Genomic DNA, 26,866 nt, shown 5'->3' with positions numbered 1-26,866 from the left:
CGGCGGCGCCGTGGGGGCTTCCCTGTTCTGGGCGTTGGCTTTGGTTTGAAGTTCGTGGGGAAGAGTCGCCTAGGGGTCTCCGCTTCCAGGCTTAAGTGAAGCACGAACATCTGTCTCTGCTCAGCCGAGGTCTGCGCGCTTCGGGAGGCGGCCCCGAGCGCAGCGTTAAACTCTGAAGTCGTACTTTTGGGAGCAAGGCGTAGAAATACTGCTTCTGGTTATTTCGTGCAACAGGCTGGAATCTTTGTCTGCCGTGGCACAGAAATCCAGCAGCTGTGCTTTTTCACTTACAGTAATGTGCATGGGCTCCAGCAGGAAGCTGTGATTCTCTCCTCTGGGTGCCAAGAAAACCCAGAACTTTGTCAAAAGTTCACAAACTTTGATACAGGCAAGATGCAGGAAAATGGGAGTTCAGTCTGACTTGTGTACCCGACAGAGATGGGACAGGCCGCTCCGGCAAGGCGGTGGGCGCTTGCCTGCCTTGGCGTGGTTGCCCAGCAGGGCCATACCCATAGCCAGCCTCCTTCTGCTTTTTAACCTGAGAGGTACTGTAAAAAATTGAGCAGACGAAGAGATCAAAAATACTTCATCTTCCTCGGGAGGAAGAGGAGGCCTTGCTGGCTGGCAAAGGCTGCTTAGGCTAATTGATGGAAGATAGGGAAGTCGGGGGCTTCCCCTTCCGGGGGTGGGAGGATTCCCTGCACTCCCCTGAGGCCACTGACCTTCCCAGCCTCTGATGGTGGCTGGGGCTGTCAGGGGTTAAAGGCTGCATCTCCTGCATTGGGCTTTGGCTTCCTGTGCAGGTCTCAAGTTGTTTAGGTGCTTGTATGCCATGGTAATGACCAACATGTGAAAATTTTGCTAGAATCTGTCTAGTTCCATACCAGGCTCCCAATTCACGTGGAACTTGACAGTCCTAAGGATGCTGTTTGAGAAGTTAAGCACCTGCGAAACTAGAAACTAAAAAAATCTGGGTCTTTCTCCTCAAAAGGAAAAAAAAAAGTTACTTTCTCCTAATCTGGGATGATTCCCCTCCCCAAAGAACTTTTCTTCACAAAGATTTAATCTTAAACAGCCTCCAGGAGAAAGGAGAGCAAGTTTCCCCAACTGTTGTATCCCTGGTCTCTTAAGCAGGTGTATTCCCAAAGTATATGTTGCAATGAAATCTGTTGCCAGAAATAACTTGCTTATTAGAGAGCACTGGGAATCAAAGTGTCTTCTAAGTGTCCTTTATCCTGTATGGTGTAGTCACATCAGTGACTTCACATTACAAATGAGGTGTAATTCCCCAGCCTTCTCTAGAGCCTTCTGACTTCAAGCCTTGGGTTCTGATCCCCCACACAGAATTATGCCAATGAACCTAATGAAGTTCTTCAGGTATGCAAGATCTGTGTCTGATTTTTCTCTCAAGAACAGGACTAGGAGTCTAAATATATAGAAAGCTTGATGTCAGAGACGTTGTACGTGCACCAACTAACTAACTGACCCTCTGTTTTGTCCCCAGGTGTTTAGTCGTCCAGTGCTGAATTGGCTACAGTTGTAGAAGTGAGGTCGGTCTTAACCAGTGTGACAAATGGAGATGTCTCACTTGCTATGACTCTCCTTTTTTTAGCTGTCAATTTTTGCTGATCAGTAGAAAGTAGGTGTCATGCAGGGGAAAGCTAGGTGGTCTGTTATGCTCCAAGCTACAGTGTTCAGCAATACTAGTCTGGGCAGCAGGAGGTGAAAAGACTGGAGTAGGCAAAAAAGTTGAAGTGCTTTGTCTTAAACTAAAAAATCGTTTACGCATTTGCTGGCTGGAAACAAAGTTGGAATTTATTTGCCAATCCCATTTAACTGGTAGCTGGACCCTTCTGAGAAACTGTCATGTTCATTTGACTGTGAGTTAAGCTCAGAAGCCAAGTAACTTTGGTTTGACTAATGTGAAGCTACAGGGAGGACAAGAACAGAATCTTGGTTTTGATTTAGTTAGAAGTGAACTTGCTAAAAGTTGGATTGCTGGATTTGTTTTTAGAAAAATTCATAAATAAGTGTGTGTGGTTGTGGTGCAGTTTCATTCCCTTCATGTACTTCCAGGGAACAATATGCAATCAACAGTGCTTATGCTGACCTTTGTTTGAAAAACGTCCTAGCAGAGTTACAGAGGCTTAGGGAATCTCTTAGTGTTTTCCAAAGCTCAGGGGAGAGAGATTTATGTTTGTACTGTAATCTTTACTTCCTGGAGGTATGCTTAAATTCTTGTTCAGTTTAGAGATGGACTTTATAGCTCGATGTGCTTCTGCTGCTACCATAGAGGTGTCCCTGGGGGATAGGTGCTTCTGAAAGATTGAAGCTGTAGAAGTGTTTTGGGTTTCAGTTTTCTTGTTGTTGTTGTATTGTTTTTTCTTAATCATCTCAAGATGAGATCTGAGAAGATTATGTTTATCTGCCAGTGATTCAGGAACTTTATACAGAAGGTTAAGTACATTCGTATTGATTTAGAAAATGGGCTTCTCTGGCATGTTTAGCAATAGTTATATCTTTGCAAAGTTTGCAAAACATCTCTGCGGGTTGTACAGTCCCAGAGGTAACACTGTGTGGAAGGTGCGCAATGCTATTACACAGACCCAAAATAGTCATGTGCCAAAAGTTTGTCATTACGTGGAGTTTCTCCCAAGCAAATCAGAAGTTCCTGGACAGAAAACGCCTTCCAGGTGGTGTTCCCTGACCATTACATCCTGAGGTGGCCTCAGGCCAAAAAGGAATTAACATCTGCATTGTATTTAGAGGGTATATATTTTTCTGATTTGAAAGTGGGGTGTGTTATGTTTGCAGTGGCACTGGATCTGCCTCAGAAGCCGTCAGTCCCACTGCAGGGACAGCTTGTGGAACAGATGTTGTATTGTTGAAAACAGATTGTGGTACGTTAAGGAGAAATGGCAGAGGTGTAGTAACAAGCAGTTCATATTCCATGTCTGCATCCTTCTGCTTTCACACATACTTGCTTCTGTTGAAGTCAATATGGCATTTTCTGGTTTCCACAGATAGTATTTAGCCTAGTATGATTAAACCTGTCTGTATTAGGGCATATGTGCTGAGTTACTGTATGGTAAGATACGGCTAACATTAAGTGGCACATTCTGTCCCCCTACAGTTACAGCATAAGGTAATGTCCAGTTACTGAGTGTAACTTAAAGAAATAAGGTGACTAGGACTTAAGACTCTGAAAGGTATGGAGAGGGGGTTTTTTTTGAGCAAAAATACATTGCAGATACTGGGGAAAGTATGCTACTGAAAGCAGTGGAAAATGCTTACAGGCAGATTACGTACTTCCGGGAAAAGAGAGAATGTGATTTTTATGGTTTGTTTGTCTGATGTATTATGCTGCCATAACAGATGTTTCCTAATAATTGTTACTCAGTTGATAAGTTAAAAGACAATTAATTGACTGACCTCTGCATACTCATAACTCACTTTTTTCCCCTAAACTCTTACTGGAGAGAAACACAAAATGCAGAGAAGAAAAGGGAGGTTATTTATTACTGATTCAAAGTTTTATTTCAGCTTTGATCCAGGTTAACTCCTTTTCAGCAGCCAAACTTCTACTGTTTTTTTGTGAGGGCAAAAAGGCATAGGTATGTGCCTATGTTATTCATGTTCTGTAATTTCAGTGGATGAAGATATTAACACATATTAAGTATCATATTTTTTAATTCTTGCCCGGTAGTTCTTCCCTATTTTTATAGCAAAAGTTGTAATGTGTGATCTGAAAAGAAGGATAGGCTTGCGAAGTGAAACATTTAAATTTGAGGTGTGACAGAAAAGAGTTTTCCAATCTGGATTACCTCCATTTGTTCATGATGATGTTTTTTAATTGCTCCTATTTTTTTCCTTTTTTGTGTCATTCTTACTTTGTTCACTGTATATAAATGCTTAAGTTATAAAAGCAGCTTTTTAAAAATAATTGTGCCATGTGTAAATGCACGATATGAATCTGAACAGCCTTTTCTTTGTACCAAAGTGCCTCATTGGCTAATCTGAAATACTCCCAATGTGCTACCTTTATTGGCTGTATGCAGTCTGTGAGAAATGCTTGTTAGGCAACATAATATTACAGATAAGCTTTAGGCAGCAGGATTTGTTGCCGGTATTTGACACATGATGCATAACTGTAGTATCAGAGTATTGTCTTCTTACCACCATCTCCATAAATGTTGCAGTCATGTGGTTGGAAATTATGTGCTTATCTAATGATACCACTGCTGGGACTAATGAGCTTCATGCTCTGTATATAGCTGTTGCCAAGTCCATATATATCCTTTCCACTTAACCTTTGTAGACTTGGGTTACTGTTATACCAGAGAGATCTTGTGTTTGGTCTAGCAATCTTTACAGACCTCTTCTGTAGTACTTAATTTAACCAAAATTCATAGGTAGCTGTCTGGATCCAGCTAGGCTGATCAGCAAAAGTCTTTTCAAATATTGTTATCACAGAGCAAATAATTTCTCTGCAGATAATAGGAATACAGTAGGACAAGTTGTCTTTCCCTGTTTCTCTGCTTTTCCTTGAAAAGAAACTTCTTGCTTTATCTAGAAGATCTCTGAGCTACCCAAAATTACAGAGTGATTATGTTTTCTTGCCAGAAAGCTGTAAACAAATGTTTAAAACATCCATTTTTCCTTCCAGATAATGCAAGGTTCAGTGGGAGATTCCAGGAGGACATGGGCAACTGCTCCCTGCCAGCCCACTGTATAGGCCCTTGTCTCCTCTTTGTAAAATGGTGTAATGTGCTGTCTCATGCTGGGGTGGTTGTTACAGTAATGGAATTACATACTGAGAGGTGGGACACATGAATAAAAGGGAGAACCAGGGGTTGTAGCGTACGTACAAGGGGAACACAGTTGCCTCTTCTTCATTCCCTGGTAACTGAGCTTCAGTGCCATACCGAAGTATTCACTTCTTTTAACTGAACTTCTACATGGCTTTGAGTGGTTTCTGCCTCCATCCTTGAAAAATAGCAGTCCAAGGTGAGGGAGGTAATAAGCTTCCAGAAAGAAAGCAGCAGGAAATAATGTGCAGAGTGCAGATACGCAACAGGGAAAGAAACTCAGCAGGTTAGAAGATGTAAAGGCAGACTGAAGCCACCTTCTTCTGCAGATATATGGGGGAAGCCTTCCAGTTACTTTACTGTGAAACAACAGTTCCTGACGTCCCTCCAAAAACCAGCCATACCTAGGCATGTCCTCTACAAAGAGCCATTCCTGTAGGTGCATCAGTGGTTTAGCCCTCTGGGAATCTTAGTTTAGGCTGTTTAGGACAGATAGACCACCTAGGCAAAAGACTTTTGGTGGTAATTTTGTAGCTACTGTTTATGCTACACTAGCTCAAGAAGAGCCATTTACCTTTGTTCAGCCTTTTTCTGGACAAGAAGGAGTGTTACAATACAGAAGTCCAGTAAATAACAAAATTATATATATGCCTATATGATTTTGTGAAATTTTACAATACATGTAGATATGCTATGGCCAGCATAGGAGAGAGTGGGTGTTGCCATGGAGGACAGTGTGTGGCCAGTGGAAAGGCTCATGCTGAAGAAGGAGGCTCACAGAGCATTCAGACTCAGTGTCCTGGTGACACAGAAAATATAAAGTCAAGCTGGCACTAGTAGGGATCTGGCCACCACATGTCACATCTGATTCTAATAAGAACGTCTTTTTCCAAGACTTCAGAAGGAAAATGGTTCCTTATATACAGTGTGGCAGTCAAAGGCACTGTTGTGATGATTAGCATCAGTTAGACCCATTGTTGGAAGCGAGTATTTCCTACTGTGAAATAATAGCTTTTGTATTAGATTCTCTACATTGTTCTGGTCTTTTCCGTGAACACACAGGTGGGCCTGTAAGAAAAATTGTAGGTCACAAAGATAATTATGGGAAATTCAGCATTGCCAGACACTTGGTGAAGAGTGAGCCTCCAACAGAGATTTCACTTTGATCTGCTTCCATCCTTGATGGAAGGTGTGACGAAACAGGGTAGATGAAAATGAATATCTAATTGTGTCCATCTCAGTTAGTGTTTTGCATTAGGCCTTGTTGGGCACTATTCTTGATGGGGAACCCACAAAAAACATTGTACTCGGGCATCCCTTGAAATACGTACTTTTAAATTTTCTCTGCTCAATTAGTGTCAGCTTTGAAACAGAGAAATCTCATTAAAGAGTGTGGCTTATCTGTTGTCAATGCCAGTTCTCAAAGAAACTGTTGCATGATCAAGCCCAGCCATCCTTCTCTTTGTATATAACCTGTCTGAAGAACCAAAATTATTTCTTCCTGTGTACATTGATAAAAAAAACTTTGTGTGCAGCATATTGAGTCATTATTTCTAAAAGTGCAATAAAACAGAAGCTTCTCATCAAGTGATTCATGGTAGCTTCATTTTTTAACTTTGTTTTTCTTAAGCAGCAGAGAAGGGAATAAAGGGGTTGGTAACATTGCTCCCAAACTTATGCTATTATCTCTAGCTGTTCTGCATTCTTAATAGCAGTTGTTAATATAATTGCTGGTGTCTACTTTTTTTTTTCTTTTTTTTAAATCCTAATTCAGTCCAATATAACTACTCAGTTTTTTCAAACACACAATTAATGCTGGCAAACTGGCAGCCAAGTCTTGTATCATGTGGAGGCATGTTGCTCTGGAGTTCTTCTGCCAAAAAACAGAGATGTAGCTTCAGGTAATGAGGCTAAACCTTTGTGCTTATGCTCTGGTGATGAGGCCTCATTTGTAAAGATGCTTGTGTTGTTCCAGAGAAAGATTTGTGTTGTTTCTGCCTGAGTTACAGAGCAGATCTAACTGATAGATGCCTACGAGGTCGTACTGGACACATGGATTGTGTACAGATGCAGTATTTATCTTTTTTATTGAATTTGGTATAGGATAACTGGTAGACCTGACACTTAAGTGCCTTTGCCCTCTTTTCTGCACCCTGAACAAGTTGTAGATCAGGAATTCTTCTTTCTTTTCCCTTTTTCCTGTTAACTCTGGAAGCTAAAGCTAAAAATGTGATGTGATATAAGGCTACGTGCTTCGTCTTCAGTAGGAATTGTGATCCTATTTTTTGACTTCTTCTGGCTTAGAAGATAAGGTAGGCTAGAAGTGAGAGATAGGAAAAACTTTCCACCTAAAGGCTGCCAGCAAGTTGGAGAATGAAAAGAACACATACTCCAGACCAAAGCAGATGTGAATGAATGTCTCCCCTAAGGTCTTTTGCTTCACTTTTTTTTCAGAAATGTGTCTGTTGAGATTTGTGTTTTGTGCTGGATTTGACCATGCTTATGTTCAGATAAATAGTTGTTGGTCACCCTGCTGAGACTCCAATGAAAACTGTTTCATGGGAATCTTGTGGAGTTGAGTGAAGATAAATACGAGAGGGCTTTTGCTTTTTGTAGTGGATATCTGAAACGGAAACTCTTGAAAAGACAATAGAGCTAAATAGCTTATGTTCCTGTTCTAGTGTTAACTTAATAAAATACCTTGTTATAGTGTCTCATGTTTCAGAGCACAGGGAATTCTTCTGTGGGGTTTTTTTCGTTTGGTTTTTTTTTTTTTTTCTATGGAACTTGATAGCAGTCTGGTTTTGATTAGACAGGGAATACAGCCAGTTAATAATAGATGGTATTTAGAGCAGAGAATTTACATACTTGCTAATGACGTCTGCAGTGTCACAGTGATCTTGCTGATGTACAAGTGGTAAGGTAGCATGAAACCTGATCTGGTTATTATGTGAAATGTCTATTCAGTTGAGGAAAAAAACCTGACTTCCTCTATCCTTAACAGTGTTGGAGGGGTTTGTTCAGAATTAACTCAAAAATTTAATTCATCCTTTTAATAAATATATAGCAACACAGACATACGAAACTACTCACAGGTGAGTAATTGTGTTCCAAGAGATAGCTGTGAAATAGAATACAGTAGATATTTCTGAAATGAATTACCTTGATATATAAAATAAGATTCACAGTTAACACAAGTCTTTAACAATTGGGTTGGTTCCTCTTTTGGTGCTAGCTGACATTGAGATACCACCTGTGCCTGCAGTCCTGCTTCATCCTAAAAGTGCATAGAGAAACATGTGGTATATATGCATGTGTGCTCATCCATATGCATGTGATATTCAATTAATGTGCAGCTGTATTTGCCTCTATTTGCCTCCATTACGCTGTTTGACTGTGATCTCATGAGAAGAGAACTAGCCTGCTCCTTGAACAACCTGCGGTAGTTAAATCTCAGTCTGGTTCATGCCTATTCGTATTAACAAATTGACCCTTTCCCTCATGCAAGGTTTCACATTTCTGCTCCTTCATTAATGCTTTGCTGCTCTCCATATTTGGTATAAATACATCTGCTGGCTGTATATCTGTCATAAAAAAATACATAAGAAAAGCCATACTTCAGCATCAGCTGCTTCACTTCCTTCACTTTTCAGCCTTAAGTACAAGCTGTGTGCTAAATATATGGAATTATACAAATACCAAATGCATACATTATAGCTATGCTTCACATCTATTATAGCAGCTGTCTGCTCCTTTATGATTAGCTCATTTTCTGCCTATTTTAGTAGTTTTGGAGTCTCAGTGATAGTCAATATTTGGCTTTCCATTTGCACAGTAAAAGTGATACTTGGTCTTAGAAGTAGATTAAATCATAACATTATTCTGAGGCATGTTTTTTAGGAGATCTATTTTCTCCTATAAACAGTGCCTTGTGCCACCTAACACTGGAGCATGGCTGTAGTGCTACCGGAGGCATTTTGCTTCTGAGTGACCAGAGTTTGTAGAAACAGACATCTAAATCCTCTACTTGAGCACTGTTGTTAGTTCATCCAGTGTGGAGACCACTCTAATCTGCCATGAAGAGGACAGCAGGAAATTTTACAATGGAAAAGGTATTTTCTTCACTCCAGTGCTGAAATAATTCAACTGTGTAAGGTATGAAAGCAAGCTCATCAGATAAAGCACTCCGGATTTTGATTAGCTATCCAAAAAAGGTTTGTTCAGGCTGGTGCAGTGTAGGAAAGATCTTCAGTGGAATGATGGAACATACCTTCTGAAGGAAGACTTAAGACTTTAGGCCTAGCAAAAGGAAGGTTGAGATGATTGCTCCTTCAGGGCATGATAGGTCATGGAAAGCCTGTGCTGAGGAGGAGGCCTCTGGCCTGCAGCATGCTTAGCAGAGTGTCCTTTCCAGCATTAGCACATTTCATCTTACCCCCTCACAGTCATCTCTGCTTGAAGCATGTTGCTGGTATGTCTCCTGGATGCTGCCTAGATGTCTTCATCCTGCTTCATCTCCTCTGCTTTTAAGCCTGTCAAAGTCTGTCATCTTGATTTGGGATCCTGAAATGTTTTGAGTCTCTCCCTCGGGCTTTTAGTTTCTGAAAGAGTAACCAATTCCCTTATCTGAATAGACTCGTGTCTGGGAGTAAGAATAGTTTAAATAACACTATATCTTTGTATTTGGGCCTTTCACACTACTTTGATTTGTCAGTTCCTTTCCGTATGCTAACAGCTACCCAGTAAATCCAATAGCTACCCAACAGCACCAAAAGATACAGAATGTCACTGTATCTGTGATGGGTATTTCCACATACCTTGTAGCAAGCATAGTTGTGGACAGTAGCGGAGAAATTACTCTGCACTCTTTTGGTTGATGATATGCAGTAACGGCAATCTAACTGCTGTTGCAAAATTAATCCTTTTTATATAAAAGAGATGAAGCAGGGTAACAGGGATTCTAAGGTAACATGATGATCTGATATGTATGCTCCATCCACAGAGAGAATGTTGCAGCAGTGCTGGCTCATGTTAAACCCTAGGGAAATACTGGTTTGGCTGCAGTTTTGCAAATAATTGAAGTTGTAGCTAACATCTCTGGTTATTCAAGATGCCTTTTCCCCCCTACATAACTGATCTGCAGTTTGTGGACTGGGGGACTGATTTGTCACAGCTTATTGCAGCTTCTGAACTTTTTAGACCTGTTATCAGGCGGACCAAGTAGCATGGGTGTCCTTTGGGGCGGATCTGAGGAAGCTTTGTAGAAAGGTTTGTGTGGTTGTGCGGAATTAAAGGCAGTAACCACTGTATAGTTCTGGAGGTTTTGATATCGCTTATGTATGCCTGAGAACTGTTCATGTCTGATAAAACTATACTGGGGCTGTCGAAGACAATGGTTGTTCTTTAAGGCTCACTTTCCAAACTGTGGCCTATTAGCGTGTGTCTCACATTATTTCTCTTCAGTGCTTCTTATTCAAACTAGTTTTGAAGGGAACAGGGGAAAAGTTTATGTTTTAGATTACTGTCTTAATTTTTTTCCTCTTGAAAAATCCTCATTAATGTGAGAAAGCATAATTTTCACAGGAAGTCTGAATTTTTCAGGTCCTGGAGAAGATTACCGGCAAACCAGAAAACCTTCTGAAGTTCAGAAAACTTTCTGCGGTACACGTAACTTGACACGCCTGTCTGTCAAAGTTTTTGTTTCACAGAAACCATTCAAATCAGAAGAGATTAAATTCCTCTGACTTTTAAAATACATTGATGAATAATGTACTCTTGAACGCTTCATTAGAATGAAACTTAGTCCACTGCCTCGATTAATGTATTTCATAGCACTTTCCCTTTTCTGTGATTTAATCTTAAATTACTCTGTTCAGTTATTGGTGTATATTTAAAAAAGGAAGAGAAACATTTCTTGCAAAAAGTTTTGTTAGAGTGCTCGCAACTAATATTTATTTTAACTTGCTTAGATACAAGATACGATCCCGTAGTAAGTGCAAGACTTGGCTTTGAAAATACTCCCTATGACAACTTACTTTATTTGGAAACTAGAGACAGGTTTTTTATTTTTTCTTTTAGATGTTATTTTGAATAGCCTCAGTAGTAGTACCAAATACACAATGTACGTTCAGTTTGAAAAATGTTTATTTTTGTATCAACAAAGTCCTGATGTCGCAAAGTTTATATGCTTTGCCCTGTATTTGCAAATACAGTTGACTTGTATGCAACAGCTGCTGACAGTTATAGTGAGCATCACTTTGTCTCTTAAGTGCACTTGTTCTAATTTTTTTTTTTCATGATTGCTGGCTTTTGTGCTCTTTTTACAAAGCATTTATGAATCTTGACTCACATGTGAAAATGTAAGGAGTGCTTTAATTTGCTTGTGACTTGTTTTAGGTCATACCTGTGATCTTTGCTTCTCCAGAAGGTCAGCTAAGATTCTTCTGATATTTTAAAGACACCTACTAGGAACTTAGCTGCTGTGTGGAGCTATAGTTATCAGAAGCGTGAGGACAAACCCTTACGTAGTTTTTCATTATATGAAGGGCGCATATGGGAGCTAGGGTGAAGGATAGGCATAGCAAAACTGTATCAGCTAGTAGGAATACACCGAATTGCTACCGTCAGTGGCATGTGTTACACAGGTGAGTCTCCTCGTGACTGAGATGTTTTGGGGGAAAGTCTTACTGTGTTTGGGTACACTCTGCCTGTTCTCAGCTGCAGAAGATGACCCTGGAGAGGTGACCAGACTGGTGTAAGATAGCTCAGCATGTCCACACACAACAGGCAGGAAGATTAGCATGTTGAGATGCCCTAGCTCTCCGCCATCTGAAAGCAGCTGGAGGGAATGAGTTTGGACAGTAGAGGTTCAGAAGCAGTAGTGGTTAATAGGGAAGACAGACAGGACAGAACAGGCTCCTGGGTTTAACTGGTAAAGTAGCAATTAACTTATGGGTGAGGGAAAAGGGAATATGAGTGGTAAGGAAATAAAGCATTTAAGAGCAACAAAACATATAACCATGCTGGGAGGTGTAAGTGAACATTAAAACCTGTGTAATAGGTATTTTTGAAACAAATTTGTAGTATGGAGGTGTGGGTGTGATACAGACTGCTTTGAGCAGTCGATAGCATTGCAGTGTAAGAATAGCAGGCTGCCCAAGGCAATGATGGACACCAGTCAGGCTCCAGGCTCAAGCAACTATATCTTTAAAATGCTGCTGCGTCATGTAGTCTTATTCACTTGGGAGTTTCCATGCTGCTCTGCTCTTTTGAAATGCAGGTGTGACTGAACCTGACAGTTTTGCCTTGCCCTGTTCCTCATCCCACTCATGTCTGGTATTCTCTGGCCTCCCTTGAAGCCTGAGAATTTGGGGAACAGAAATATAACAGATAGCAAGACTATGACTAAGACATTTGCAGAATTTGCAGACTTTTGGAATATAAGCTTCCCTATGCTTACAGGGAGCACCTTGGGTTGGCAGTTCTCTCTGCTTAAAATCTCAAACACCATAAAACTGCTTATTTGGATTTTTCAGGCAAAAGATTGGGTTCTGCTTGAATCTCTTGGATTGCCCATTTAATTCTAGTTTATGTTGGCTGAAAATGAATGCTGTTGCCTTGTGGTCAGGCAGGGCCGATCCAAAAGTGAAGCAATGAGGAAAAAATTGGGGTTTTCCTTATTGACTTTATTAGTGCTGTAACACTTTCAAGTATACACAAAGTGTGACTTAGGAAGTGTCAATTCAGTGCCCCTGTGGTGGGGAGTGCTGAGGGTGGAGGAAAGATTAGATAGGGGAATTCTTGCTGTATGTAAACATAAGATGCCTTGAGAACAAGTCTCAACACCAGTAAGGCAAAACAGTAAGGCTTTTGTCCTGTGACATAAGCTCTAGGTTAGCTGCAAGGTAGGATACTACCTCGTTAGATCTCAGTTAAGGTGTTGTGTGGTGTATCTTCTGATCTTATTTGCCAAAATGTAATCAAAACAATGGATCTTTTTATGGCCTTCCTAAAAGAAGAGAGATTAAATTAGTCTGTGAACTTCTGTCAGGGAAACTTTTGTCTTAGTAGGAAAAGAAACTGTTTATTGTAAAGACACTATCACATGATGGCAGTGGCTGTGTCGTTGCCCTAAAACAGCAGAAGTTAAACATTATAATGGAAAGCTTCTGTAAATGGGGTGATTCAGGCCAGGCATTAAATTAATGGGCAACATAGTTCAGCTTTCTTCTTTAATGCTAAGAGCATCCTGTAGTCTGAGGCTTTAGTCTTCCGAAGGAGGGCGTGTATATATATGTGCCATTTCTTATTTTAAAGCATTGTCGTTCTTCAGACCCTGCTATTAATGACAGCTTTTTCCTCTAAATTTTCTGAGCTAACATTTTATTAGAAAATTATGAAAAGGGAAGCCAGGGAAAGGCCCTGATAGCACATCTCTTAGCCCTCAGACTCTGGTTCCTTAAAATATATTTCTGAGGCAGTGTCCTGTGCTGTGAGAAGGCAACGTGCTTTGGTGGCAGTGCTGCTTTTGTAAAATAAAACCAGCACTTTTGATACTTTTAGAGGACACTTTATTGTGAAAATCCTGCAGGTGGACTCTCACAGAAGAGGTAAGTGAGAGGCAAAATAGGACCCAGCTTCCTCTTGCAACATTGAGCCACAAATAATCTGCTAAGCACTAGGTAATGTTATGCAGGATGTTTTTTTCCCAACTTGCCAATCAAAGTAATTTCCATTAGTCATTGGATCTGAGTAGTGAACATGGAATGCATTTTTCCTAAATGAGACATTCTCTTTGAAATGGAAGCTAGAGCTACAAATTTTGTGAGCACTGAAGTATCCATGGCAGTATTTCAATTCTCCTCTCTTCGTTGCTGAAATTCCAGTACTGGAGCTCAGAATACTGTTCAGATGTATAATACTGTCAAGTCATTAGATGAAGACTTTTCAGGACCTTAATATAAAAGATAACTCATAATTTTGTTCTTTAATACATGTTGTATTTTAAAGTGGCATTTGACATTGGCATGAATCCTGCAATATACATTTCTATCTCTTTTTTATTTTCTTTTTTTTTCTTCCCCACTCTGCAGTTCAGATGGAGAAAATGGAGCAGATGAGAAAAGAAAGGCAGGAAAATCGCCTACTGTGTTGCTGCAGACGCCTACCAGGGAAATGGAATGTTTTGATGACCGGAAAAAAGTTGATGTTGCTAGGTAATGTCAGAAATGCTGTTAGTTTTCTTCTAGTCAGATAATGAGAATTGTTACAACCCATTCAAGAAGCTAGTCTGAGTAGCAAGATTTATCAGACATCCTGGTTGTGGGTTAGCTTGCACACTATGCAAGTAAACAGGAATCAGACCCACCTTCCAGGGGTTGCTCTGTTACCCACCACAAGCAGTCAGAATAGTGGGAATTTAGACTTCGGGCTGGCTTAGCTTCCCTGTTCTAGGAAAATACACATTGCACTGTTTGGTGCCACTGCTAGTTACATCCCTTTCACAGTCAATTTGACAGGCAGTCAAACTGAACTGCAGTTTGAGTCCTGGGCTCTTTGCAGAACACTTTCATGCTGGAATATCGATTGTCTGTGGTAAAACTATGACAAAAGATTTGATTTTGGATTCTGTGCTGTATATTGCATCAGATTATTGTAATGTATTTGCAAAAACAGTCATTCTTCCTTTGTTGGAGAATTGGAATGCATTTGAAACTCTTCTAAAAGAAAACAAAATAATACTAAAATCCCACTTGGAGGGCTTGAATACAAATTCTGCATCTCTTTCACTTTGTCAACTGAGCAGCCAATGCAAAAATCAGCAGTCAACCTGACACACTGGTTTTGGTTGCAAGGCAGGTATTTAAAAAACATCACTTAATTTTCTGAAGCATCTTTGAGCAGAAGGTATTTGAAGAAATTTGCGGTTACCTCCCCCACCCCCACCCCCCACCCCTCTGCCCCACTTCCAAACTCTCCTTCCAGTCTTACCTCTCACAATGTAATTGACTATGTGCTGAAGAGGGCTTGGCATAAGCTTTTTGTAAGGTTCACTGTTTATTTCAGTTTGTCCTGTACTTTACATAGGCACACAAATACACCTACATGTGTATTTTATAGTTTTCCTCTGTGAGGGACCACCTGAGATATGCAGCCAGTGCCCCTGCTGTCTAAATCAGTCCTGCTGTACAATCTCGTTCCTAAATCCGGCTATATCTCTATTACACTTGGGGTTCTTTTCTTCGCACCCTTACAGTTTCTACCGGAAATCCTGAACCTCTCAAGTTTAGGAAAGTAAAGATGACTTACTGTGCAGAATCAGGTGCAGTAATGGAAACTTTTGTAGCACCTTTTTTTCCCTATTGAATCTTTAGCACAGCATGTTCTTCAGGTCATTCAGTATAGGAGTCCAGTGTTGTGTTTTCCTTCTGCTCTTCAATCTGCGTCTGAAGGCCTCTAAAAAAGAGCTACCTTATTTTTATGGCCTGTTGATATGCTTTTCTTCTGTGCTAAATAGCTCTCAGGGATAAGGTTCTTCTCCTGATTTATGAAACACTGTTATCCCACCTCTGTTTTTGTTTTTCTGAACAGTCCATGCCACTAATTTCCCCTGTATAAAACAAACAAAACTTCTTTTCCCAGGCATCCGCAGAGACTTTCCTCTGTACTTGTTCTGCTCTAGAGTGTCTGGATTTTTGGCTGGTTTTCTTTTTTCCAATATGAATGGCTAGAGCTGTACAGGTACAGCTTCCTCTACAACTGCCACTCAATTCCCTTTCATCTCCTCTAGGATTGCTGGCTGTCTTAATGATTTCATTACACTACACTACACAGTTCATAGCCATCCTCTGACTGTGCACCTATGTTTCTTCTCTGTTGCACTTTCCAAATGAGGTCACCTTTTGTATAAGTTCATAGCTTTCAGTACACTGCGTTGTATTCTTAGCTATTTACTTTACCTTGCATTAGTAAGTAACATGCTTAGTGTTAGTATTTCACATGTTGTCGAGAAACGAATGTGGAGCAAAGCACTGTGATAATTCATTAAGTTGTAAAAATGTCTTGAACTTTTAGTTCCTTATAACTAGTAGTTTAGAATATTTCTTCTAAATTACAAGAAGAGCTGCAATGAGGGCTGGCATGGTTTAAGAATAAGATATACTCTTTATTGCTGCATAATCCTTGATAGATCAGATAACAGTTATTAAAGGATTAATAGGTTTCATGGAAAAGCACATCCTGCTGATAACTTACCAAGAATAATGTACCCAGGCCAAGCTTATATGGGATGCCTTTTTCTATCTTAAGGGGAAAGAGCAGCACAGATAGCCCACTCCTGACAGTGGATATCAAGAGTGACTCCAAGATTGAAAGGAAAAAACGTGCCTCAAATCAGGTAGGGAAGAGGATGGATTTGTTTGGTTATATATAGTAAGAATAAATACGTAACTACCATGGGAGCCCCCTTGTTTAGCAATATTACAGTTCATGGTTGTAAAAGGACATAGGTTCCTTTTTCATCAGCGTGTTAAGAGTCTTGGTAAAGCAGAATACAGACTTAATAGCCACGTAGCAAAAATGAGGATGTATTGTAAAACAAGTGGGCAAAATTAGAAGGTACTGGGAGGACAGGAAGTGGGATGGGCACTTGATTGTAAGACTGTCTAATAAAGTATGTGTCTCTGGGTGTGGGGCTTTTTGTTTTTTAGCTGAAGGCAAATGCACACTTTCATAAGCTGTTTCTAGATGTTCCCATTGATGAGCCACTGAAACAAAGTAAGTATTAACCCCCTTGTCATTGCTGGCTGTGGATCTAAGATAATGTTGTTACCTGCCAACTGTGGTGATGTACAAGAGGGACTACCTAAATTTTAAAAATCTTAAACTCCCGCTGCCTAGAGCTACAAGGCCTTCATCCACACGCAGTGGGTGTTTTGTTGTAATCTTGCAAAACTTAAATCTTCAGATGTTGGGCACTTTTGGGAATTGTAGCCTGCTTTGCACTTCTCAGCAGAATAATGTAGTGCAACATTTTTTGGTACTGAAGCTTCCTTACTAAAGACACTACAATTGAGACAACATTGGTCAAGTAACTAGCTTGACTTTTTGCTGTTGATGATGCTTTAAGATTTAAAAACACTGGTAGGAGAAGGACTTCAAATGTTTAAAGATTCTGCTGTTCTCTGTGGTAGTTATAACAAATGAATCCTACATAGCTATGTATAACAAATGTTTCTTGGAAGGAATACAGGGAAAGTGGTTCATGAGTGAGAAGTGGTTTGCTTAGCAGCTGTGAAGTAAAAGCAGTATTAAAAAAGTTGGTCGTCTAGTCCAGACAACTGCTATAGAGCTAAAAGTTTAAAGCTAAAACCTTTAATTATGTTCTTTACATTTATTTAATAAATATAATAATATATATAAAAATATATATTACTTAATCTAACTAGTTACCTGAAAGCTAGTCAGAAAGTTTATAGGGAAGCTAGGTGGTACTCTTTCAGAAAGGATTGTTGGCTTCTGGGAGCCAATTGCATGTTTACTATGTATTTCAGTCTTTGTCCTTCAGATATTTTGAGCCTGGACTTAGGCCTATGAAGTCTTCTGAGCTTGTCAGTATTAGTTAAACTTACTGAATATTTCAAGGTTTGGCAATGTTTCTCAAAAGGTATAAACCTAAACATATTATGGCTCTGCAAAAAAGCAAACAAAAGCCAAACTGGTAGCAGTTGGCTTGGGATGTGGTTACCTTAAAGATTATAGAGTATCTATTTGTTTCAGGCTTTACCTGTGCTCTGCAGAAAGAAATTCTGTACCAAGGAAAGTTATTCCTTTCTGAAAACTGGATTTGCTTCCATTCCAAGGTTTTTGGTAAAGACACTAAGGTTAGTAAAATCTTTATGTACAGAACAGTAATGCTATTTCTTAAGAATTTGTTCATCACAAATGAACAAATCATCAGAAGTTCACATTATTATGCAAGGCTAGAATACTACTAATACTTCTAAGTATTATTGAATACTGTTCAGAAGCAATGCTTGTAAATCACTCTAGAACTGGAGCGCTATTATTCTTAAAGATCAAGTCTCTCTCTTAACGACTTCCTGTCTGAAAAAAGTAGATTAAAGGTAAAGGATCTGACATGCAGCGGTGAGGACATTGCCAAGTCCATGTAGCACAAGCTGTACAAATATGTCTCTCTTGGGATGAGTATGGAAAAGAGGAGAAGGAGGAAGGAAGGCTGAGAAGTATAAGGACTACAAGGGTGTAGTTGGGGAACTGGAGGAAAGGATCAAGCATATTAAGACAATTAAAGAGGAAGAACTAAAACTGGGTTCTGAATTGAGTGGCAAAGGTCTTTGAGGGATTCTTCTAGCACTCCTGCATAAATAGAGAATGTGGAAAGAAAAAACAGTGTGCTGGGTTTTCACTTGTGAGCCTAGTATGAAGAGCAGAAATGGGATGTGAACAGTTGAGAAGATCCTAATTTACAACATCATCATTTACTCTTTCTTGGTGCAGATATGACCCATCCCTCGTGGTGGGTGACCCTTGGGCCCCTTGGTGGTGAATGATATGCATACAAATAACAAAAGCCTTTCCAAAAATATTTGTGTTCTGATTATGTTGATTTAGAGCTTTTGGAGTGGTTTTGTTTATATAAACCTGCTTTGGTTTTGAGCTTTTATTGGGAAACAGCTTGATTTGCTGAAAGGATTTCTTTGGCTTTTCTCAAGTACTTCCTTGAACAAAGTTCCTGGTTAGATCTAGAGCCTTTGTCAGTGAATTGGGTGCTGAAACCAATTTAGGAGTTAACAGTGTCTCATTTCTCTGCTGTCAACCATTTTGATGGAACACTATCTATCTTTGAAAGGGCTTTTAAGGTGGAAGAGGTTTAAAGACTGCTTAAAATTATTAACAACACATTGTTCATAGTGACCTTACGGGTTATTGTGTTTTACTGCTTGGCCCAAGAAACTGAGTTATTGTTATTCCTAGTTAATGATTTTATTAGTCATATGAGTACGTTAATGCAGATTGTGTGTATGTCGGTGAAAGCCATGTGGCACAAAGGAAATAAAAATTAACAAGTGGTTGGATACTGTCATTCATAATTAGTAACAGCTATCTTGGCAATTAGTTTCATTAAAGTTGAAGCTGCTGTACTAGCAATCTCCTGTTCACCATGAACAAATGTGACTACTTCAAACTGTGGGACAGCTTTCTAAGTTCAAAATAAGATAAATGTGTACAAAAATCTGGTAGAACTCTACCAAGTAGACTAGAAAGAGCTGGAAAAAAAGGTGCAGAATGATAATGATGTAATACTAGGAAATTATCGTTGTCAACAGGGTTTTAAATGCAGGAATATACACATATTTATGTATATGATGAAAAGGGGAAACATTACAAGATAGGGTTGAGTGACAGTATTTGTAAATGTGGCTATAGTGATATTCCAAATTATTCATTGGTTTCAGAAAATATTGTGGGGAAAATTAAGAGTGAAGGGGATAGGCCTGATCATTTACTTCCAGCTGTCTTCCCCTACCCTTGCAACACACACTTAAAGCTTTGTTCAGTCACAAGTTTTTAGGAATACCATCAACAAAAAGCAGGAAAATCAGGGATATAATGAAAAATAAGGGGGGGGGGGGGGGGGGGGATCAAGGTTGACAGGAAGAGGAACATTCTTAGCAGTCAGATACACTGACAAAGTTTCCAAGACACAAAACCTCTACTGCTTAGAACTTGGAAAACAATTTAAGCTTAGTGATGAAGTGCTTTATTGTCAGAAATAGCAGGTCTACACGTTCTAATAAAATTTTCAGCATGAACTGTTCTACCTGCAGAATTTTTTTTTTTTTTTTTTTGAAAGCTTTGGTGGAGGGAATAGCCGTGCAAGTCAGAAGATTGAGTCTGCAGTGTAAACACTGTGCATATTCAAAAATAAAAGATAGCTTCTTCAGGATTGAATAGGCTTTCAAACACATCACTGTCTTTCCAGGTAGTTCTGTTCTGGATATATATATTGGCCTTGAGTCTTTCCTGGAGCTAAGCATTATCTTAAGCATTTAGTTGCTTTCCAAGTTGCCTGCAGGTAAACCTCGTTTATTGAAATAACTGTTACTCCAGATAGAAATAAAGTACTTTGCAGTGATTTTACCATTTTAATCTAATGTGCATTTTAATCTAACAGTGCAGTAAGCAAGTACTTAATCCCACTTAAGTACTTTTTAGTCTTGATTACAGTAATGTTATCGATCAAAATAGCATGCAGTAGAATGCCATTAACATCTCCAATTCAAAGTTCTTTGTGGTGAAATGAACCAATTGGAAAACTTGTAAACCGCTTTTTTTTTAGCTTTACTATTAGCAGGATTTCTGCCGAAAAATCTTCTGCTTTGGTTTTGTTTTTTTTTTTTAAAGTTATGCAGATTCTGTTCAGACTACCTGAGGATTCTGGGGTTTTTCTATCAAACACACATCATAGCTGCTCCCTTCTCCCCACTCCCAGAAAAAGCTATTTGGAAAAGTGTGGCAAAACCTTTGTAGAATGATACAATGTCCAGTTTAAGAAGAAAAGATATAGTAGAACAGCTGTTTAAGTACCCATTTTCAAAAGACATGGCTTCTAAAGCAGGACAAAAAGAGTTTACATGTTAAAAAATCAATACAACAGATGATGACCAGATTTACAGATTCTTAGAGCCTGGCCTGGGACTAAGAATAATTAAAATTTTATGCTTTGGGTTGGTTTGTGTTTTTTTTCTGCTACCACACTTTTTTAATGAAACTAAGGACTGAGTAAAGAGCAAGTTTCTAGCCCTTAAATGACAAACAGATACTTGACTTACCATGCTTTAACAGCGGTTGGCAATCCTGCACCCAGACTAACGTACACAAATACATGTTTTGTTACCTGAAACAATTTTTCATTTCATTACTTTTGTTCTGAACAAAAGCTAACAAGGTTTTGTGAAACTGCACAGAGTAACTTCATTCTCCTTATGCGCTGACATGTGTTTTTAATTCAGTGCTATAATTGCTTGTTGAACAATCTTTGGACACTTCTAATCTTGCTTCCACATTTCTCAGGTAGTTGTGACAGTGTGTGCCAAAGGCATTTTTAAGAGGAGCTGTATCTTAGTCATGTGTATCCAGGATTATTATATTTGCCTTACTCCCTAAGCTTTAGGCTTTTCAACTAAAAGTCAAACCAGGTATTTGGTCCTTTGTAATACAGGGTTTACAGGAAGAGCCCTTACAGAATATCTGATGTGAAATACTCTGAAGCTTAGCAAGCATTAAGCTGATGGAGTTGGATGTAAACACAAAGCAGGAAGGAAAGTTGAGAGCTTTTCAATGTAAATGTAGACAGTCTGGATGGCACACACAGGAATGAGTTTAAGTCAGTGGGTGTGTGGGTATTCGATCTTTCAACATTACTGAAGGACAAACTGTTTACTCAGCTGCTTCTTGCAGATTAAAGGATCTGTAAGCAGTGACTCTTATGTTCATTCTTCAACAAGCTTCTGTTGTGTGATGTGTTCTGAAATGTTTTGTTTCAAAACAAAGGACCGAGCTTTAAAACTGGTTTGTTCTGTGGATCTACAGTGAACTAAGCCTGTAGTCTTGTAAGAGCCAGAAGGGATCAGGAAAGGAAGACACATACAAAAGCCTGGATTGGCATCTGATAAAAACAGAAGTAAAAGCAGTTAAGAAATAGTAATAATCTGAAACCATACCTGTTCCATATGAAATATCAGTAATCGGGGACATAACGGAGAAATCTTTAAATCAAGCACATTGAAGGTCTGGCTTATCACAGTTGATAGGGTTGCTCCTTGTGAAAGAGTGTGCAGATTTGTATGCTCATATTGGGACTCTAACACTACATTGTTCTTGTTTCAGATTAGTATACCTGTGCTCTCAGTGACACTTTTGAAGAAAACCAAAACTGCCCTTCTTGTGCCAAATGCTCTGATCATAGCAACAGTCACAGATAGGGTAAGTACTGGTAGAGGGCAAAGCTATTACACTCTGCCTGCTTTCTTTCTCATTTTTTTTCTACTTGTTGTTCTTTTTTTTTTTTCTTCTTTTTTTCCCCCCACCCTACTTATTGGCAGTAATATGAGGGATTCTTGAAAGTGCCAAGTGGCGACTTGAACAGCTATAGGAATTGGTCACATGTGGGCATTTAGGCTTAGGACCCTGGAGGATCTGGTTTCGTAGGGGATGATTCTAGCTTCTTCTGCCACCTCTCTTGTGACAGGCAAGGACCATTTTTTCCCCTCTTACTAATTCCCTGTCTTTTCTTTGGATCTGCAGTAAACAAAGCTATGTAGAACTTGGTGAGAAAATAAGAAACAGAATCTCTGGTTGCCACGCCACCTGCTCTCTGTAATCTATCATTCCCCATTCTCCAAGACTGCTGTGTAGTACTGGGGGAACTGAAAACAGCTGGGTGAGGAAGTGCATGCACAGAGGGTTACCTGCCTTGTTGGCAGCTCTGATGGTATTCTTTCATTTACTTGGGTCTCTTACCCAACCAGCAATACAGTTGCTTACAGTGATACTCAGGAATAGTAATTGTGTCAATCAGTAGAAAACATCCTAAGAGCAGCTTTAGAACCTGCCCATTTTTATTGCACAAGTATTTTGTGGATGCAGGAGACAGTACAAAAAATGAGTTGTGTTTTTTTGGGGGCTGGGGTTGTTTGTTTTTGAAGGGGTATGTAAAACATAGTACACAAACTCTTTTTAAAAAAAGAACAGATCTGGATTATGCTCTGGTTCCTGCAGCAGAGCATGGTAACTTTTATGTGCCCATTGTCTGTTCCTTGTGATTAATCTCATGTCATAGGCTTACAAGGAGTCGAGATTTTTCCTGCTTTACCAAAGTTCTTGAAAATAGTTACTTTATCAGAAAAATGATCTATCAGTTTTATTTAGATCAAAGGAAGCTTGTACTGTATGCCTTTTCTCAAACAGTTTTGGAACTTTTGTTTTTCAGTACATGTTTGTCTCCTTACTCTCCAGAGATACCACCTACAAGCTATTAAAATCTATCTGTAGACATCTTGAGGTAAGTACTAACGGGAGTGAAGATGGCTTGTAGCTTTATGTTCATTATTACTATTTTTCTGCTTTTAAATGCTAGGTAGTTTCTGAGTGTGTTCCTTGTTAACACTGCTGCTTTTTTCAGGATACAAGCATGGGCAACAGTCCAAATCCCTCTTCTGCAGAAAACAGCTTCAGGGCTGATCGTCCTACAACTCTGCCCTTGGTAAATGACTTAGATGTTTGTTCTTTTGTTGCATAGCACCTTTCATTGCGAGTACTACTTACAAAGTCTGAAGAAGGGAAACTGAAGGAAATCATGACATCTGTTTCTAAAACTTCCATAAGTGTTTTTTTTAACATTAGGAAGCAGTGGAAATTATTAGTGTAGGTGTAATTTGATCTGATCACATGCAGTATACATACATGCATATGCTTTGGATATATTTCAAGGTCTGTACGCTTTAAGTAGCTTTCTTTAGCAGTCATGTTTCATAGCACTCTGTACTGACTTAATCCTTCCTCTCTGAGCTGGTTCAGACATCTCAAAGAGTTGTGTAAACACATGTGATGACTAGAATCTAATTCTAGTAATGCCTGTCCTGGACTTCGTAGTTTGTTTAACTTAACAGTTTTTCTTTTGCGCACAGACTTAATCTCTTCACTTAAACAAAGGCAGGGATGAGGCTTGAATTCTGATGATTGTACGGGGTTTATTTTGCTAACTTTGGTTCAGTTTCTAGAGAGAGGTCAGAGGAAATAAGGTTGTTTAGATTTAGAACAGGGCTGAGCTTTCTTGTGACTCTTTCTCCCCATCAGGATTTCAATGAAGACTATTCTGATCTGGATGGAATAGTGCAGCAGCGGAGACAAGAGATGGAAGAGTCCAGCAGCACAGGCTCACAGACCCCAGAGCTGGAATGCTTCCAAGGTGAGTGAGGTCTTGGGGCCCCAAAAAAATAAGAATGGCTTAGCTCTTAGTTTTGCTTCTGTAATCCCCTTCTGATGTGGAATCTCCATTCTCCACAGTCCTGGAGAATTATGTGGCTTTGAGGAAGACCTTAAAAACCATAACAGCTGCATTTCCATTATTATATCCCTTTGCAATTCAAACTCAGGCAATGACTTGGTCAGCAGCGGAGCTGATTTGTCACAACTGCCTCCAGTTGCTTATCCGTACACTATCTGCTCCCTGCATCAGTTATGCTAGCAGAGATACAATGTAGGAGATGTTCCTCCTCTAAAACAAACAAACAAACAAAAAACCAAAAACCTCCATTCTAAAGTAGTTCAAGTCACAATGTAACAACTTCTAATCTATACAAATAATGTTCTGTACCATGGTGGCTTTTGCTCACTAAAAAAAAGTTATTTTTGGTGTGTGTTTTTGTGGGTTTGTTTTTTAAATCCTCATTTTATTCTTTGCAGTTAAGACACTTGAAGATACTGTCCAAAGTTGTTCTTTCTTAACACTGCTGCTTGTAATCTCGTATGCTTCAAGTTCTTCACCTAATTAGCAGGAATGCTGTGTAGAAACTCACTGCATATAAGTCCATAAGTACAGCAGAACTTGTTTTATGTAGCACATGCTGAATGTTATTAGCAAAACCTAGGGTATTATTCTGCTGTACAATTAATATATATTAACATATTAATGTGTTATGCTGTTACTACTCTGGGTTCCATCTTGACTATAAACAAATTTGTATAATAAGAAACATTTACCATTACTTTCAAATGAAACACTACAATTTTTTTTATGGCAGTTTTCTGTCATGGTAGTTTTAATTAACTTCTCTTTTTTGCTGTGTGTCTTTTGTTCAGTGGTATGATTTGGGACTATTTGCTTTCATTGGTCTTTGATATTTACTGTCTGTGTATTTGTATATCTTTAATTGTTTGGTGGTGGTTGTGAAGCAGTAACTAAAGTGTGGTATCATCACTTGCCACATGAATGCTTCTGTATGAAGATTTAACTTGCTGTCTTACTTCCTTATGGCTAGTAACTACTTCAAACCTTTCTGTTTTCTTTTTCCACAAGCAAAACACCAATATCCAGTTAAAGAATCACACTAGGAAAAAGAATTGAGGAGTAGGGGGAGAGCACATCTGTCACTTGTGATTCTGTTTCTTGTGCATCATTAGAGCAGTCCAGGGCATGCAAGTAAAGCATGAACAAAACCGAGTGTGACTGGATTTTTCTGTCCCATCTCTTTCAAGACATTGTCTGCATTTAAAAAGCAGTCAGGATAGGGAGCTATAATCTCCTTTTTAAAGTAACAATGCGATATTTCCATTTGATGTTGGTATTACAGTCATTTGGAATCATTACTCTAGCATATTCAGTCCTTTTGAGAGATGACTTTTGTGTCTGTATAATCTTCTGACTGGAAATGCAGTGATAACCTTCAAAGTTTGCACAGGTTGCCATCTTTCAAAGGATCTGGAAATGTAAATGCAGCATACATCATCCTCTTCCAGTCCAGGTGCTTATTTATATTTTGCAATGATGTGGAATTACTATGTAAACTGTTTTAAGGCTACTGAACCCTGCTGCTTTCTATCCAAGTCCAGAAATGCACCTTTTAAAATCCTCCTCTTCCCCTACTCCTTGACTAACTTAAGATACCAATAGCTTCCTTCAGCTTCGTATTTCAGCTTTATTAAAAATCCTGCTTTTGACAGATTATCATGTTGTTGAGACGCAGACTCACCTGAAAGTTTCCAAGACTGAGGCAAAGTCTGTCCGTTCAGATGCACACAGTAAACGAGGACCTGACGGAAAAGCCCGAAACAGTCTGCGAAATGGTAAGTTAAGGGCAGATATTCAGCTGGAATTAATTGACATAAGTTTGCATAGTTATGATGGTTCACATAATTTGGAAGATCTCTTTCTTGTTTATCCCTCTTGTATTACCTGTTGCATGCTTCAAAACACTGTTTGTATGCCGTGGTCTGCTTTGATCAAAGTAACACTTCGTTCTTTTCCTCCCAGACCATTCTGAAGCCTTCAGGTTCCTCCACAAAGTGAAGTCCCAGAAGCTCTTATCTCTGAACCACGTACTTGTATTTTACGCAGTTCTGTAAGTTAGCAATTAATACTAAGATTGTCAAAATAGGAGGATTTTCTTATGTTTACATAGACTAATATAATCTAAGCTTCACTTGGAAAAAAAGGAAATTATTGGGAAGCGTGGCCTTTATACTTTTCAGAAGTAGAAATGCTGGGGCAGGCTTACTTAACAGGCCTTTTAGTTTTAAAAGCAAAGGATCTTCTGGTTCAGGAAATGTTAAAAGAGTTTAACTGCTTGCAAGTTCATTTTATGTCACTTAATCTCAGCCTTGAGTATGGCTTTGCTTTCGTAATTGTCTGAATGCCACTGATGGGTATTCCTGAGGTGCTTCTAAGAATGATACCTTTATTCAACATGTAAAAGTAACAACTGAAATGGTTTTTAACATTAAATTTGTCAGGTACCTCTAAAGTTTCCTTACATTAACTGATGTGCCTTATTTTTCTCTCTTACAGTGTTTGTGTATTAATATTTTCTACCTTCTACATGAGATATAAAATCAGTGTCCTGGAGGAACGTCTTATTTCCATCACATCCTTTGATTCACATATTAAGGAGTAAGATACACACTTTAAAATTTTGGGGGTTTAAAATCTTTTTCCAGTTTCTGTCATGTTCATCTATTTTCTTCAGAAACCATGATGATACTGTAGTGCCCTTCTGATACTTTAGTGTCCTGTAGTTCTCGTATCTGTACTAGCCTCATCTCACAGCTTTCTGTTTAAGACTTTTAGTACAAATGTGATATATCGTGGTGTACTACTGCCTTGAGAATGTTTCAGATTGCTGTAACTTCAGCGTAAACTGCTGAAGTGAGCAGCTCCTTTCCAGAGCAATGATTCTGTGGAAAAGGTATAACTTCTATCTTCAGTCTTAATGTCATTTGATTAGCCTAAGATTACAGAAGGTACTTCATTATCTTTG

General features: G+C 39.1%; 1 protein-coding gene across 1 annotated transcript in view; it reads left to right on the top strand.

The window, feature by feature from the left end:
• The window catches only part of GRAMD3 (GRAM domain containing 3), a 43,505-nt gene that overhangs the window by 11,224 nt on the left and 5,415 nt on the right, over positions 1–26,866 (top strand). The window contains exons 2-12 of the mRNA XM_010561681.1: positions 13,901–14,023; positions 16,116–16,203; positions 16,517–16,583; positions 17,586–17,689; positions 21,720–21,815; positions 22,822–22,893; positions 23,014–23,094; positions 23,688–23,799; positions 25,554–25,676; positions 25,864–25,951; positions 26,398–26,499. Coding sequence (XP_010559983.1) covers positions 13,901–14,023; positions 16,116–16,203; positions 16,517–16,583; positions 17,586–17,689; positions 21,720–21,815; positions 22,822–22,893; positions 23,014–23,094; positions 23,688–23,799; positions 25,554–25,676; positions 25,864–25,951; positions 26,398–26,499 — 1,056 coding nt within the window. The remainder of the gene's footprint in view (positions 1–13,900; positions 14,024–16,115; positions 16,204–16,516; positions 16,584–17,585; positions 17,690–21,719; positions 21,816–22,821; positions 22,894–23,013; positions 23,095–23,687; positions 23,800–25,553; positions 25,677–25,863; positions 25,952–26,397; positions 26,500–26,866) is intronic.

This window comes from Haliaeetus leucocephalus, unplaced genomic scaffold (genome assembly GCF_000737465.1).
Source record: "Haliaeetus leucocephalus isolate CR32 unplaced genomic scaffold, Haliaeetus_leucocephalus-4.0 Scaffold150, whole genome shotgun sequence".
NCBI lineage: Eukaryota > Metazoa > Chordata > Aves > Accipitriformes > Accipitridae > Haliaeetus > Haliaeetus leucocephalus.
The sequence above is the reverse complement of the archived record's forward strand: the minus strand, read 5'-3'. Positions and strand labels throughout refer to the sequence as shown.